The sequence below is a fragment of the Anolis carolinensis genome, chromosome 2, assembly GCF_035594765.1.
Source record: "Anolis carolinensis isolate JA03-04 chromosome 2, rAnoCar3.1.pri, whole genome shotgun sequence".
Lineage (NCBI taxonomy): Eukaryota > Metazoa > Chordata > Lepidosauria > Squamata > Dactyloidae > Anolis > Anolis carolinensis.
In genome coordinates, this window is record NC_085842.1 from 133,153,336 (window position 1) to 133,169,298 (window position 15,963).

Genomic DNA, 15,963 nt, shown 5'->3' on the forward strand with positions numbered 1-15,963 from the left:
AGTAGTAGTAGTAGTAGAAGTAGTAAGGAAAGTGTGTCCCTCTAGTCCAGTGGTTCTCAACCTTTGGGTCCCCAGATGTTTTGGCCTTCAACGCCCAGAAATCCTAACAGCTGATAAACTGAGTTGGAGGCCAAAACACCTGGGGACCCACAGGTGGAAAACCACTAGTCCCTGGACCTCTGGAAACTCTACAGAGTTCCCAGACCCCAACTGTTGTGCTGCTCCTAATAGTTGGACAAACCCTAAGAACAGAAAATTAAGCTGGTTTGTTTTCTTCTGGTCCAGATATTAGAACACAAATCAATAGATTCAACTTACAAGAAAAGTGATTCCCCTAACCATAAAGAAGACCTCCTTTACTATAAGAAATATTTGACAGTGGAGTTCCTTAGAGCATGATAAAACCTCCAGTGTAAATGGTCTTTAAACAGAATTTGAATGGGCATCTTTCAGGAGCTCTAGTTATTTATTTTGTAGTACAGACAGGTTGGGTTGATAACCCTTGTGCTCCCTTCCGGCTCTTTGTATCTGTAATTCTAACTGCACAATAAAAATATGACAGTTTGACTTCTTTCCCCCAAACTCCAGGAATTGACCATGTTTCAGGTAATCTCAGAACCTTTCGCAAAAGGAACCTTTTTCCATGTATGGCGGACCTGCAGTACAGTTCAAGAATTCCAGATAAAAGTAGTGAAACAAACAAACAATATGATTACCAAAAAGGTCAAGAAAAACCCAGAAATGTGCTTATTAGGTTTAGAAGGTGCATTAGCGCAGGAGATGAAGAAATTTGCTAATATTGTTTTGTAGCAGCAAGACTTATAATAGCTAAAACATGGAAGGGGGAAGAAGAGTTAGGTATTAAAGATTGGAGAGCTAAACTGGGGGAATCTATCAAAATGGCCAAGCTGACAAATAGTAACAGAAGAGGAAATAATGAAGATTTTTAAACAAATGGAAGCTGGCACTTGGTGTTGTGACTGCGCCTTCGGGGATTATGGTTGATGGGGATGGAATTCGAAGAGGAAGAAAAAACCCTCGTGATGAGGGTTCACTGGAGCAGTTGCACAGGAAGCGACTTAGAGAGCTATATGGGGGATCTTCTGAGGAAGATTCAGATGGGGAGATGGATGCTGAGGAACAGGTGGTGGCTGGGGAAGCCGGCACTGAATGGGCACAGCCACCGGAGATGTCTGGGGATTTGGGGTCTATGGATACTTCTGAACCTGGGGTTTCTGCAGGAGCTGATCCCAATTGGGATGCTTGGAGAAGGGAGGATGGTTCTTTAAGTGTTCATGGGGCTAAGTGTGGGCAGGATGATTGGGACTCCGACGAATTGCTAGGTACTCCAGATCCACGAGCTCTAGCTGTGTGGAGCTCAGACTCTGAGTAGATTTGGGACACCTGGTGTTTGGGTGTGAGTGTTTGGTCACCCAGGAGGAAGGGGAATAAAATGGGAATGTTTGGCCACTGCACCTTGCGTGTGGCAAGGTGTTGCTGAGGCGCCATTGGGATCTCTGTGTTTCCATGAAGACTGGACTTGGACTATGATTTGAATCTGCTGTTATCACCTAGCTTGGCTCTCGCTGTGTCTTATCGTGGACCTGTTTTGGATGACTGCACCCTCTTCAGACCTTGGATCGGAATTTGACCTTGGATCGGAATTTGACCTTGCTACTGCCTTCGCCCTGTGATTGATGACTACTATCAGCTTTTGACTACTGGCTTGCTCTTTGGACACCGCTGTTATCTCCTGACCTGACCTTGGAATCCCGGACGATGTCTTTTCACCATCCTTTTGGAGCCTTCGGCTTTATCCACATTGTGGAAGCAGTCTACTGCATTCTTAGTTTGTTTGTTTGTTTCCTGACCAATTTGGTGTTTTCTTTTGGGAACTGTTCCTTTGAAAACTACAGAGCCGGCTGGCAGGGCTTGGACTCAGAAAGTGCAGTGTGCACTAAGTTTGTTTAGCTTTGTTTTTACCTGCTTGTGTTGCTGAATTATATTTTTGTTTGAATTCTCTTGAAGCACTGATAGTGAAGTGTTTCAAGGTTTTTTCTGTGTTAATATTACTTTTTGGCTTATCTGCTGAATAAACTCTATTTTTGTTCGCTAATTGGCGTCTGACTTTTGACACTTGGGTATCTGGAAAAGAAGACAAAGGTAGATTTGATGATTGCCATAAAGGGGATTTAGCGAAAGAAGATACATAGGTAGTTAGTTGTTGGTTAGTTACATGATCCTTACTGAGGGGTATCGGAAGTCTAGGGGATTGGGCTCACGGGTGAGAGGTTAGGGGACAAGGATAAGTTAAGGTATAATGGTACTGTCACGACCCAGGCTACAGAGCACCAATAACCATACGCAGAAGCCAGAATCTATCTAATATCTTTATTAAGGAAATATATAAAGTTAGTAAAAGCAAATGTAAAAGATAGTCCAGAAGCAGACCTTTCAGGAAAGGTCAAAATTAGTCCAAGGAATTAATGTCCAATATGAAATATTAAGGTCCAAAGTTGTAATCCAATAACCGAAACACTCACTTTGCCAAGCAAAGTGAGGGGAGATGACAAAGTCCTTTAGTCCATAAAACTTGAACGTGGCTAGGAAATAACTTGATACTTGAAACAAGGCTTGAACGTGGAACAAGGTAACTAAGAACAAGAACAAGGTCCGTGGAATAACTTGGTAAAATCCGTGAAACAAGGCAAGGATTGGTCCTGGGAAACAAGGCAAGGTCCGCAGGTAAACAAGGCTGGGAAGCAAGGCGAAGGCTGGATAGCAAGGCAAGGCTTGAGCAAGAGCGAGGCTTGAATCGGAGCGCGCTGTCCAGACACAACTCGCTCCGTAGGCTGACGAATTGACTCCGCGAAGTTGCTACGCGGGCAAAACACCTATATAGAGTCCAACTTTCTCACCAAAGCGGTTCCCTGGGAATCAGAAACGAAAGCTAAACTCTGAGACCAGATGTTAAACTCCTTAAAGATTCTCACGAGAACCAGTGTTAATTGGCAACATTCTTAGCTGCTATCCTCGCACTCCTGCGCGAAGCTGAATCCAAACTTCTCTGTTGTTTACAAAACTCCCGGCGCAAGAACACGGGAGAAGTAGGCTCTGGGGTTGTTTGACATACTTCTGGGGCACAACTTTCTTGCAGGTGCAAGGTTTCCAGATCTGCCTGGGAAGGATCTGGCTGAGAGGAATCCAGTTCAGACTGGGAAGGTAAAAAACCCAAGTTTTCATCTTCATCAGGGATTACAATGTCCTGAGCAGGACTACAAGGCCCATGGTTCATCACACTATCCCCCTCCTCAGGGCCCCTCCCAAACTGGGGTCCTCTCCCCGAGGCGCGAGGTCGCGGTTTGGTGGGATAGGTCAGATGGAAGCGACGGGTTAGATCAGGAGCATGGACTGTGGAGGCGTCTTCCCAAGAGCGTTCCTCAGGGCCAAAACCCACCCAGTCAATGAGATATTGTAGGCGGCGGCGATGAAAGCGAGAATCCAAAATGTCCTCAACCTCGAACTCCTCCTCCCCATTCATCAAAACAGGAGGGGGGGCCGGTTGGTCTGTATCAGGACGCACACCATCCGCCGGAAGGAGCAGGGAACGGTGAAACACTGGGTGAATGCGCATTGAACGCGGAAGTTGGAGTTTGAAAGTCACGGGGTTTAATTGCGCCACCACTGGATAGGGGCCAATGAAGCGGGCATCTAACTTCCGGCATGGGCGGTGGGAGGGCAGAAAGCGAGTGGACAGAAAAACCCGATCTCCTACCTTGATTTCGGGGCCCGGCTGGCGGTGTTTGTCAGCGTGGCGTTTATAGTCCTCCTTGGCTTGGTCCAGTTGCTGGAGCAAAAGTTGTTGCACCGCTGTGAGTTCCTGCAGCCAATCCTCTGCTGCGGGAACTTCTGAAGTTTCAATGACAGGGGGAAAGAAACGTGGATGAAAGCCGTAGTTTGCAAAGAACGGCGTTTCTTTTGTAGAAGCTTGAACTCCATTATTGTAGGCAAACTCAGACAGTGGTAACAGAGAAGCCCAATTGTCCTGTTGGTAGTTTACATAACAGCGAAGATACTGCTCCAAAGTGGCATTGGTGCGCTCCGTTTGCCCATCTGTTTGGGGATGATGAGCTGAAGATAAGCGAGAGTCTATGCCCAGTAGTTTTTGTAGTGCCTTCCAAAAACGAGAGGTGAATTGAGATCCACGGTCTGTGACTAAACTCTTGGGCAATCCATGTAGTCTGAAAACATGCTGAAGAAATAGATCCGCAGTTTCTTTGGCCGTGGGGAGGCCTTCGCAGGGAATGAAATGGGCTAACTTGGTGAAAAGGTCCACCACCACTAAGATCGTGGTGAATCCACAGGAAGGTGGTAGGTCAGTGATGAAATCCGCGGAAATTATTTCCCATGGGCGAGATGGGGTAGGAAGGGGGTGTAAAAGCCCTGAGGGCTTTTCCCTTCGTATCTTGGAGCGCTGGCATACTGGGCAGGTGTTGACATATTTTTCTACATCCTTGCGGATCTTGGGCCACCAAAAATCCCTTAGGATCAAATGCATAGTTTTAAATAGTCCGAAGTGTCCTGCTGGTTTGCAGTCATGACACAGACGAAGCGCTTTTTCCCTGCCCGGTCCGGGTGGAATATAAACATGATTTCTATAGCAGAGCAGCCCATCCTTAAGCGAAAAGGGAAAATGCAGACCTTGGCGAAGTTGGTCCTGCGCCCAGGCATCTGCTTGCTGACTAGCCCTGATTTCTTGAGCACAGATGGGTCCTGGAGTAGGGGAAGTTGAACCAATGGGAATGGATTTGGTGTTCCCCACCGTGAGCGTGGCAAAGTTCTCGGGTTGTAGCAGTTGGGATTCAAAGGTCTCCTTGCGTCCTGCAGCGTATTCCGGTTTACGTGACAGGGCGTCTGCTTGCTTGGTTTGGGCTGGGGTCACATAATGGATCTGGAAGTTGAAACGTTCAAAGAATAAAGCCCAACGTTGCTGCCTTTGATTTAGTTTGCGGGCAGTTCTTAGGTGTTCTAGATTACGATGATCAGTGTGGACTTCAATGGGAAATTTGGCCCCTTCTAGCCAATGTCTCCAAGTTTCAAAAGCTGCCTTTATGGCCAGTAATTCTTTTTCCCAAATGGTATAATTTTTCTCTGGTGTGGTTAGTTGACGGGAGTAAAAGGCACAGGGATGAAGGTGGTCTCCCACCGGTTGTAAGAGTACAGCCCCAATTGCCACATCCGAGGCGTCCGCTTGCACAACAAAAGGGGTTCCAGGATCTGGGTGCTGTAGAATTGGCTGGGACGTGAATAATTTCTTTAGTTGCTGGAACCCTTTCTCTGCTTGATCAGTCCAGCGGAAGGGCTGTTTTCCACGGATGCAGCTAGTGATTGGGTCAGACCAGTGGGCAAAATCTGGAATGAACTTGCGGTAATAGTTCGCGAACCCCAAGAAACGCTGCACCTCTTTCTTGTTAGTTGGCGCCCGCCATTCCAATACTGCTGAAACCTTGGCTGGATCCATGGAGAGCCCTAAAGGCGAGATGCGGTAACCAAGGAAATCTACCTCTTGTAGATCAAAGGCGCATTTTTCCAGTTTGGCATAAAGTCCATGTTCCCGCAATCGTTGTAACACCATTTTGACGTGGTTCTCATGTTCTGATTGTGATCTAGAAAACACCAAAAAATCGTCCAGGTAGATTATCAAGAACCTGTCCAGATAGTCCTGAAAAATGTCATTGACAAAATGCTGGAACGTTGCGGGGGCTCCGCATAAACCGAAATTCATAACTCGGGACTCGAATAATCCGAATTTGGTCTGGAAGGCGGTCTTCCACTCGTCCCCTTCCCTGATGCGAACTAAGTTGTAAGCCCCCCGAAGATCCAGCTTGGTGTAAACCTTGGCTCCTCGAAGCCGATCCAGTAGATCCGAGATTAAGGGCAGGGGATAGCTGTTCCGCTTGGTGATATTGTTCAATGCTCTGTAGTCCACCACCAAGCGTAGTTCCCCTGACTTCTTCTTCACAAACATCACTGGAGAGGCGGCTGGGGATTGAGAGGGTCTGATGAATCCCTTGCGAAGGTTTGTCTCTAGGAATTCCCTGAGAGCTTCTTGCTCTGGTTCAGTCAGGGAGTAGAGATGCCCTCGCGGGATCGGGGCCCCCTCCACCAAGTCAATGGCACAGTCATAAGGTCTATGTGGGGGTAATTTCTCGGCTTCTTTCTCATTGAATACATCCCAATACTCGGAGTACTTCTTTGGCAAGGTGATGATGGGCTCGGTGTCTGTGGCATGGCATACCTTGGCTACGAGGCAATGGTTTTGGCAGTACGGTGAAGCAAACTGCAGTTCTCTGTTGGACCAGGAGATGTTAGGGTCGTGGAGAGTCAGCCATGGAATTCCCAAAATCACAGGGAAATGGGGAACCTCGGTAACAAAGAAGGAAATCTCTTCCATATGTTCTCTTATCCACATCCTGGTGGGTTCCGACCATTGACTTACGGGGCCCGTCTTGAGGGGGCGGCCGTCTATGGCTTGCACCACACGGGCATTCTTGAAATCATGATATTGTAATCCCAGAGAGTCGGCATACTCTCTATCAATGAAATTGTTGGTAGCTCCAGAGTCTATCATGGCGTGGATCATGACGGGTCCCCTTTTTGCTGACCATAATGTGACCACGAGAAGGAACAGGACCCCGGTTGGCGGCTCTTGAATGGATTTTTTGACCGGGTTGGCGAGCCTCTCTACACCCGGTCGTTGGCTTCCCCCGCCGGCTGTGTGCCAGTCGGCTCAGACGCCTTCGTCTCCGTGGAGGACGCCGCTGCAAGACGGGCGGCAGGCTTCCCTTTGGCTGGGCACTCTCTGGCGAAGTGGCCCCCGTTCCCGCAGTACCAACAGAGGTTTAAGCGTTGACGACGGGCCTTCTCGGCGGCATCTAGTCTGGGACGCACATTGCCCAACTGCATCGGCACCTCCTCGCCTCCTCTGGGGTATGGGGTTGGCGGTGGGGGTCTCCACACTGGACGTGGCTGAACGCTGGCGGGAGCGGGGGGTTTTGCCCCGGCTCTACCGCCCTGGCCTCGAACCCACTGTTTCCTGTTGGCAATCATGACTTCAGCCCGTAAACATTGATCAATGAGTGCCTCGAGGGTCTGGGGAGGATCCACCTTGGAGATTTCTTCCAGCATTTCAATGTTGAGACCCTCCCGGAATTGTCCTCTGAGGGCTACATCGTTCCAGCCGGTGTTGTGGGCCAGCACTCGGAACTCGGCTATATACTGAGACATAGGTCTGTCTCCTTGGAAAAGGCGACGGAGTTTGTGGCCGGCTGCCTCCAAATTGTCCTCGATTCCCCAAGTCTCCTTGAGGTGGTCCAAGAAATGTTGCGCTGATCTTAGGTGTGGAGAGGCTTGGTCGAACAGTGCCGTCGCCCAGTTGGCCGCTGGCCCGTCTAGAAGACTGTAAACCCATGCCACTTTGATGTCTTCTTGGGGAAACTCGGCATCACGGGCCTCTAGATAAGCTTGACATTGGCGACGGAAAACATGAACCTTGGAAGCTTCTCCAGTAAACTTGGTAGGCAACGCCATGGCCGGGAGGCGGATTCCGCGCTCCCGCAAGCCCTTTATTTCTCCATCCTGGGCGTTGAGTCTGTCGCGGATGCGATCCACTTCGTCCTTGCTGATGGTGTAGCTCAGTGGCTGCCCACCGGGTACGGTTCCGGTAGACATTCTGGCCGAGGTTAATTGGTGCTTAGGGCGGCGGAGTCAAACTGTCACGACCCAGGCTACAGAGCACCAATAACCATACGCAGAAGCCAGAATCTATCTAATATCTTTATTAAGGAAATATATAAAGTTAGTAAAAGCAAATGTAAAAGATAGTCCAGAAGCAGACCTTTCAGGAAAGGTCAAAATTAGTCCAAGGAATTAATGTCCAATATGAAATATTAAGGTCCAAAGTTGTAATCCAATAACCGAAACACTCACTTTGCCAAGCAAAGTGAGGGGAGATGACAAAGTCCTTTAGTCCATAAAACTTGAACGTGGCTAGGAAATAACTTGATACTTGAAACAAGGCTTGAACGTGGAACAAGGTAACTAAGAACAAGAACAAGGTCCGTGGAATAACTTGGTAAAATCCGTGAAACAAGGCAAGGATTGGTCCTGGGAAACAAGGCAAGGTCCGCAGGTAAACAAGGCTGGGAAGCAAGGCGAAGGCTGGATAGCAAGGCAAGGCTTGAGCAAGAGCGAGGCTTGAATCGGAGCGCGCTGTCCAGACACAACTCGCTCCGTAGGCTGACGAATTGACTCCGCGAAGTTGCTACGCGGGCAAAACACCTATATAGAGTCCAACTTTCTCACCAAAGCGGTTCCCTGGGAATCAGAAACGAAAGCTAAACTCTGAGACCAGATGTTAAACTCCTTAAAGATTCTCACGAGAACCAGTGTTAATTGGCAACATTCTTAGCTGCTATCCTCGCACTCCTGCGCGAAGCTGAATCCAAACTTCTCTGTTGTTTACAAAACTCCCGGCGCAAGAACACGGGAGAAGTAGGCTCTGGGGTTGTTTGACATACTTCTGGGGCACAACTTTCTTGCAGGTGCAAGGTTTCCAGATCTGCCTGGGAAGGATCTGGCTGAGAGGAATCCAGTTCAGACTGGGAAGGTAAAAAACCCAAGTTTTCATCTTCATCAGGGATTACAATGTCCTGAGCAGGACTACAAGGCCCATGGTTCATCACAGGTACAGCCATTCTGTGAATATCCATTAGTTTAACAAGCACTGGCTGTACACTACAGTGTAAACCTGTATACCTTTTTGTATTTTTTTGTGTGTCTATTTTATTTTACTTTTTTTGCTTTTATGATTGTTTGTTATATTTCATAATAATAATAATAATAATAATAATAATAATAATAATAATAATAATAATATGGTAATCTCAGAACCAAAAGGGTTATTGCATCACAGGTGTGTTGGGTTTCAGGTTGTTGATGGCGCTTCCTCATTATGTCTTCACCCCTCAGAGTAGAAAGCTTACTGTGTGCATTTTTTTAAAAAACAACCAAGAGGGCCAAAGACCAATCATTAGAGCCAAATAGAGAAATTCAGACATACACTTTGAATGGACAGGGTGCCTCTGAGCATAAACCTAAAATTGGAATTAGAGTTCTTTTTCAGGAAAAACGCTTTTTCACCCAAGCTTTTGTAATTAGATTCTCTTATTACAGTTGTTAAAAAATTGGCAGCCAGAAACCTGTAGGTCTGTTGCACAACACTCAGGGCCCTTACACACAGCCATATAACCCAGAATATTAAGGCAGAATAACTCACTGTATCTACTGAGTCGCCATATATTCCAGTTCAAAGAAGAAAACATGAGATTTTATTCAGTTGTGTGGAAGGGGCCTCAGAGATGTAACAGTAGATCCTCAACTTACTTTCTATTCAACCTCACCTAACACTGTCAATTTTTACTCAAACTGTAACCCTGATTTCAGTTTGCATGAACTTTATTCTGTCCCCTTTTCACCCTAGCATATATATATATGGCTTCCCTATGCACATACCTTCTTTGTCTTAATGATAGATATCTCACGAATTTCCTGCTAGAATATAGAAACTGCTCCAGTTTAAAACCTGCGTGTCTCTGTAGAATAGGTTGGGAATTGTGAAGCTTACAAACTACATAGCCTCTCTTAGAGGTATAGAACCTTATAGGTTTTGCACAACCTCTTCTCTAATCTTCAGACCCTCCAAATTAAAATGAATGGATTTTTTTGCCTCACAATTAATTCCTAGTCGCTCCTAGAATGCTCCAGGAGTTGTGCAACAGTGAGTAGTAATGTTCAAACACCAGCCAGTCTCTTCAAGACCCTGGAAATCTCTGGATAGAGCAGGAAGTTGCAACTAGTTCTGAAATCCATTTGCGACTTTCAGGCACAAAAATGGCTCAGTGTGACTTCTTTGGAGTTGCAGGAGCCAAAATGGTATCTTGGACCCATCATATGTACCTACTCCTAATTGACAGGAGTTCTTTGCTTCTGATGAAGTACTTGTCTTTTATCTGAATTCTGCAAGAATGCTCAGTTGGAGTTCATGAAGCTTGTGGAGGAGGATAGTACAGAAAGGCACAAGGCTGTAGCTATGTGTGAGGAGAATGTGACATTGCCCACTCAATAAGAATGAGATTTTCTTTCAATCCCCAGATATCTAGAATTACAGAATTCATCACTGAAGATACCTACATCCTGAACCCTTCTATATGCAGTGTTTTCATTCCCTTGGTATCTTTGCCACCCACTTTTCTTTGGATTGCTCAAACAATACCTCTTACGTGTTTGCCAGATTTTTAAAGTTACTGCAGTACTGGAAATTTGAGGTCTTGCATGGTGAGGGGAATTTCTATTTGAGAGACAAAAGCCACATTTTTCTCCCCTTGTTCATATTTGGATGGGGGGCCAACACAATGATAGGAAGTGCTGCAGACTGTATTTCAGAGGAGGTCATGACAAACCACCACTGAACATTGCTAGCCTCAGAAAACCCTATTAAATGTATAGGGATACCATAAATCAACACAGGACATAAAGACATAGATCCATAGCTGAACACTTATGGGATAACAACGCTTCTAGGATAGCATTTCAAGAATTTGGAGGGGAGTTCTAAATTATTATTAGTGAAAATGCCTAAGGTTTACGCTTTGGAATAAACATTCAGAGGAATATTGCCAGACAACCTGTTGGAATTGTGCTAGGTTTCTAACAATTAAATGTATTTTGCTTTGCGACTATTGCAGTGCTGATAGTTTGTTTCGTCTTCCTAGACTCCACACATTACTTACCCACGTAGCCCATCACTGTGGAGAACATATGTACCTGAGCCACGCTTTATCCAGCCTAGAATTGTTGATCAGCCAGATCCAGAAACTTTGAAGAAGCAATGTATGTACCGAAAGAAGCTGGAAAAGGAAAAAAAGAAGGCCATGAAGAAAAGGTAAGCAGTAAAATGCGATTTCTATTTCTACAGTGAGAGCTGATCACAACAAACATATTAAATGATTATTAATTATTATTAAATATGAAATCCCCTTTAAAAGGGGATGCTGATGACCCTGACCCTAATATACTCATATTACACTTCTGTAAAGTATGTAGGATCCCAGAACTGCCTATCTCCCAAAGAACAAAATAGTTCTTCTAATGGGACAAATAATAAAGATATGGAAATAAAGTGAAATGAATAATTCAAAACATGGTTACATCCTGAATAGAGTACTGCAACATGCTCTGTGTGGGGTTGCTTTTAAAGACTGTTCAGAAGCTCCAAATGGTCCAACGGGCGGCAGCCAGATTGCTCACCAGAACGGCATACAGGGAGCATACAACCTCCCTGCTACAGGCCTGTAGACGGGGGGTGGGGTGGGGGGGTGGGGGGGGGGTGGGGTGGGGGGGGGTGGGGGGGTGGGGTGGGGGTGTTAGGGGTTCAAACCACCCCCAAAATTTTTCATGTTAAAAAAACTCTGGTTTACTCATGAATTTTAACTGGTTATTTATTTATTTATTTCTCACATTTATATCCCCATGCTAAGTCTATGAGACGCATCCCTCCAGGCATTATCTCAAGCAGATATTGACAGGTCTGTAGCCTTGGGGGGGGGGTGTTCAACCCGTCCCCTGAAATTTTCAAAACTCCCTCTGAAATTTTTTCTGGCTACGGCCCTGCCCTGCTATGGCAGCTCCACTGGCTGCCAGTCTGCTACTGAGAACAATTCAAAGTGCTGGCTTTAGCCTATAAAGCCCTAAATGGTTCTGACCCAGCTCACCTATCTGAATGTATCTCCTCTATGAACCATGTCAGAGTTTAAGATAATCTGGGGAGGCCCTGCTTTCGGTCCTGCCTTCTTCACCGGCGCGATTGGTGGGGACGAGAGACGGCTTCTCAGTGGTGTCCCCTCAGCTATGGAACTCCTTCCCCAGGGAGATTAGATCAGCTCCCTCCCTCCTGATCTTCCATAAGAGAGTAAAAATGTGGCTCTATGGCCAAGCCTTTGGAGAACCTGTACAATAAACAGATATGGAATGACATGTTATGACTATAGGAACGGCCCGGTTTATGCTTGTGGATTATGTGATCAGTTTTTTAATGGTTTTTAAATGCCTCTAAATGTTTTAACTGTGTTTTATTATTCTATTTTAAATGTCCATTTTAATTTTGTATTGTTTTAATTCTGTATTGTGTTGTTAAGGCCTCGAATAGCTGCTTATAAGTAAAGCTGCCTTGAGTCCCCTTCAGAGTAGAGAAAGGCGAGATAGAAGTATCGTAAATAAATAAATAAATAAATAATCATAACAAAACAATAATACAGAAATCCCATACAGTGACTGAAGTTGAACCAAAGTAGTATCAACTATACATTTTAAGGTTTAAATCCAATTATTAGTCCTAGCTGGAACACATCCATTGAATCAACAGAAGTCTTGGTATGTGTTACTTTACCAGGTTCCCATTAAGCTCTCCTAGCCGGGAGTATTACCTGGATTTAGGCCTGGGCTTCCCTGAGAGATTTATCCTCTTTTCTTTAAAATTAAGGTTGGATTACTATCTTACATTCATTTTTGCCACTCTCTAAAACCTCTTAAACTTTGAGCACACACCCTTCCCTCTCTCTCGGGATATAAGGGTGAAACATGTACAGTACTGAATGCTGATCTTAACCAGGAGGACAGATGATCCTGTTTATACATTTGTTTCTTTATCCTCACTTTGAGGCATTTGAAGACACCCACCCATTCTTTTTCATTTATCCATGGGCCTTTTTCACACTTAAAAATCTCTATATCTATATCTATATATTTTTGTATCCTGCCACCATCTCCACGAAGGGACTGGTGGCGGCTTATAATAGGACAAAGCCCAACAAAACAGAGTCAACCAAATAAAACACATTTTAAAAAGTCAAAAAACATATAACAAGCCAATCAAGCAACCAAAAACAGTAAAATATTAAAAACATCATTAAAATCAAAACCGGTCTCCACAACCAGAACCAGGGCTATAGTGATAGCGCCATGATTCTCCTACAATTGCTATTATTCCATTCTATGGACCTCTGGAATTTACATTTGAGAGAGGGACCTTTAGGATTCCCAGTTATCAGGGCAATTAAAGTAAATTCATACTGCTACCACAAAAAAATTAAAATCTTGGTGTCTTGGTTTATAGGCCTGTTCCTGGGATTATTTAGGGTGCTGATCCAGAAAATTGCATTAGATAGACTGCATCAGCCCTAGTTTTTAACATATGGCTATCATGATTTTCTATGAGAAAGCAGGTAAAGTGTTGGTAGTGTTGACTCATATAATCCAGATCAAAGCAGATAAACTGGAATTAGATACTGGATTATATGGCAGTATAGATCCAGATGAAGGCTGGCATATCTTATATGTTTGTATCTATCTCAAAAACTAGAGATGATGGGGAAAACTGATGCCATTTTTGGAATTAGAATGTCAAATATAGCCGGAAACAAGTCTAATGTTTAAGGCACCAAAATGTGTGTTGGCCGGTGTGAACACACATTATAAAATTGAGACCCTGATATCAAAAACGTACCTTTTTGCTTTTCTCATAATATCCAGCAGGTGGTGATAGTATACCACAGATCCCACATTTTGTTTAAAGAGCAGCTTTGAATTTTTGTCTTATTTTGTGATATAATTAATCTGTATCCAAGATTACCCTCTGTACCCTCTGTATCCAAGTTTTTTGCACCCACAGATCTCACTATCCATGGCTTGAAGATTTTTTTAAATCCAAAAAGCAACCTTTGATTTGGCCATTTTATATAAAGAAAGTTATATACCATTTACCTTTTTAGTGTACATTCTCCTAGATTGAAAAGATTCTTTGAAGCTCTTCACAATCCTGTTAGTGAGGTTTTTTTTACAATGTGGGTATCCTGTCTTCTCTGCAATCAATCTCAAATCTGCAACATAGCTTAGCATTTTGGACCAGCTGTTATTTCTAAACAACTGACAAAGACAGCCTTATGTCTAGTGCATTGTAGTTATCCAAATGAGATAGAATCAAGGTACCTGTCACTATAGCCATGACATTGTTTTTCCTTTCCCTCAGGTCTGATTTCTCTCTCTCCAAGTTTGTCAAGGTAGCAAAGATTAAACAGAAAGAGATTGGTATTTGGGAGGAAGAGATGAAAGGAGAAAGGCTCAAGGTCAGATGTTACACAAAAGCTATGATTTGTAACAAGGCATCAATAATTGGGAATCTTAATTCCACTGCTGCAGATCAGAGATGGGGAATGTTGTCAGACTGCAATGCCTATTAGCAGTCACCATTGATTATTTCAGGGAAGGCTGATAGAAATCCAGAAACATTTGGAGAGCCAGATGCTGCCCATCTCTGCTGCAGATTAATGTGACAAAACATATATATTCCAATTGAGCTCAACTGTTAATGGTTCTTAGTGTGTCTCCTGTGTTTACTATCTGTTTAGATCACTTGTTTTTTCTTCATCGTGCATCCAAAACATAAGCTCTCTTCCACAATAGGCTACATGATTAGAGCCATTAGAAACGTGGAAAAAACCATTAAATAATTTATTGATTTGCTGAATAAAACATTGTTTTCAGAAATGGTGTGCAGAATATTATTGAACAAAGCAAGAGACAATTTCAATGAATTTATATTTTAGAGGCAAGTAAGATTTTACTCACTTAGTCATTGGTCATCCAAATAACAACAACTGGAAGCAAGGAAAATAGCAAAAAATGCAAATGGGAGATGACTATGTTAGCAGAAACAGAACTCCAGACTGCCAATGTAGAAGGGACAGAGCCAAACGTTTGCTGAATCAGGTTATTTCATTATACAAGGTTGGAATGGTATGGCCTTCCACATGTTGTTGAACTGCAACTCCAATAGCTAGTGGTTGAGAGTTGCTAGGAGTTGCAGACCAACAGCACCTGGAGAGTTGCATCCCTGCTTTCTATAGACGGCATATGTTTGTCTACACGAATGCAAGTAATTTTGAATGAAATGGGGCTTACTCACAGAGATGAAGATATAGGACTACAGCTTGACTTTATGAAATCTTATCAGGAATTTATTCCGGTAAGACCTAAGCAGAGAGGGAGATTAGGAGGTCACTCATTTATGAGATTACCGTAAGTCAAAATCAATTTTATAATAGTTGTCTGTATCAATAACAACCATAGTTATATCTGTGCTATTATCACTATCTTATAACCCAGGGATCGGAATCAGCATCCTTTCAGATGATGTTGGACTTCAACTCCCTACAATCTTTACCTTTGGCTAGGCTGACTATGATTTGCTGGGACCTGCAGTCCAATTTTTTGGAGGGCCACACAATTCCCATGGCAGAAGGGGACCTGTTATCTACCCAAAAGATAATAGTTATATTGTTTAAGGCCATAGTTTTATGGCTTTGCTAGACAATTGTTGCAGCTTTTCCCTGTATTCTTTTGAGATGTTACTCAACACCGTGTATAGGAAATATGTAATCCATCACATACTTTCATTCTTTCCCTTATTAATACTTCACTGTTTTCCAATTCTATGTCCCCACAGGGTCTCATAAAGTACTTGGCTTCCCCTGTGGAACTTGAACAAATCTATGCAGCTCAGGTAACATTAAGTCTGGTGGCGTAGTGGACTAAAGCCTCATGACTTGAAGGTTGGGTTGCTGACCTGAAAGCTGCCAGGTTCGAATCCCACCCAGGGAGAGCATCGATGAGCTCCCTCTATCAGCTCCAGCTCCATGCGGGGACATGAGAGAAGCCTCCCACAAGGATGGTAAAAACATCAAAACATCTGGGCATCCCCTGGGCAACGTCCTTGCAGTCGGCCAATTCTCTCACTCCAGAAGCGACTCAAGTTGCTCCTGACACGGAAAAAAAAAATGGCCTAGAGCC

The 15,963-nt window shown here is 44.3% G+C and overlaps 1 protein-coding gene across 2 annotated transcripts in view; it reads left to right on the forward strand.

Moving 5' to 3' along the window:
- Nucleotides 1-15,963, forward strand: part of heatr9 (HEAT repeat containing 9) — a 39,435-nt gene that overhangs the window by 2,360 nt on the left and 21,112 nt on the right. For both annotated transcript variants that reach the window (XR_010002859.1, XM_062970580.1), the window contains exons 3-5: nucleotides 10,833-11,002; nucleotides 14,144-14,240; nucleotides 15,620-15,676. Coding sequence is in view for 1 of the 2 variants with exons in the window: in XM_062970580.1 (XP_062826650.1) it covers nucleotides 10,833-11,002; nucleotides 14,144-14,240; nucleotides 15,620-15,676 (324 nt within the window). In the remaining variant the exon portion in view is untranslated. The remainder of the gene's footprint in view (nucleotides 1-10,832; nucleotides 11,003-14,143; nucleotides 14,241-15,619; nucleotides 15,677-15,963) is intronic.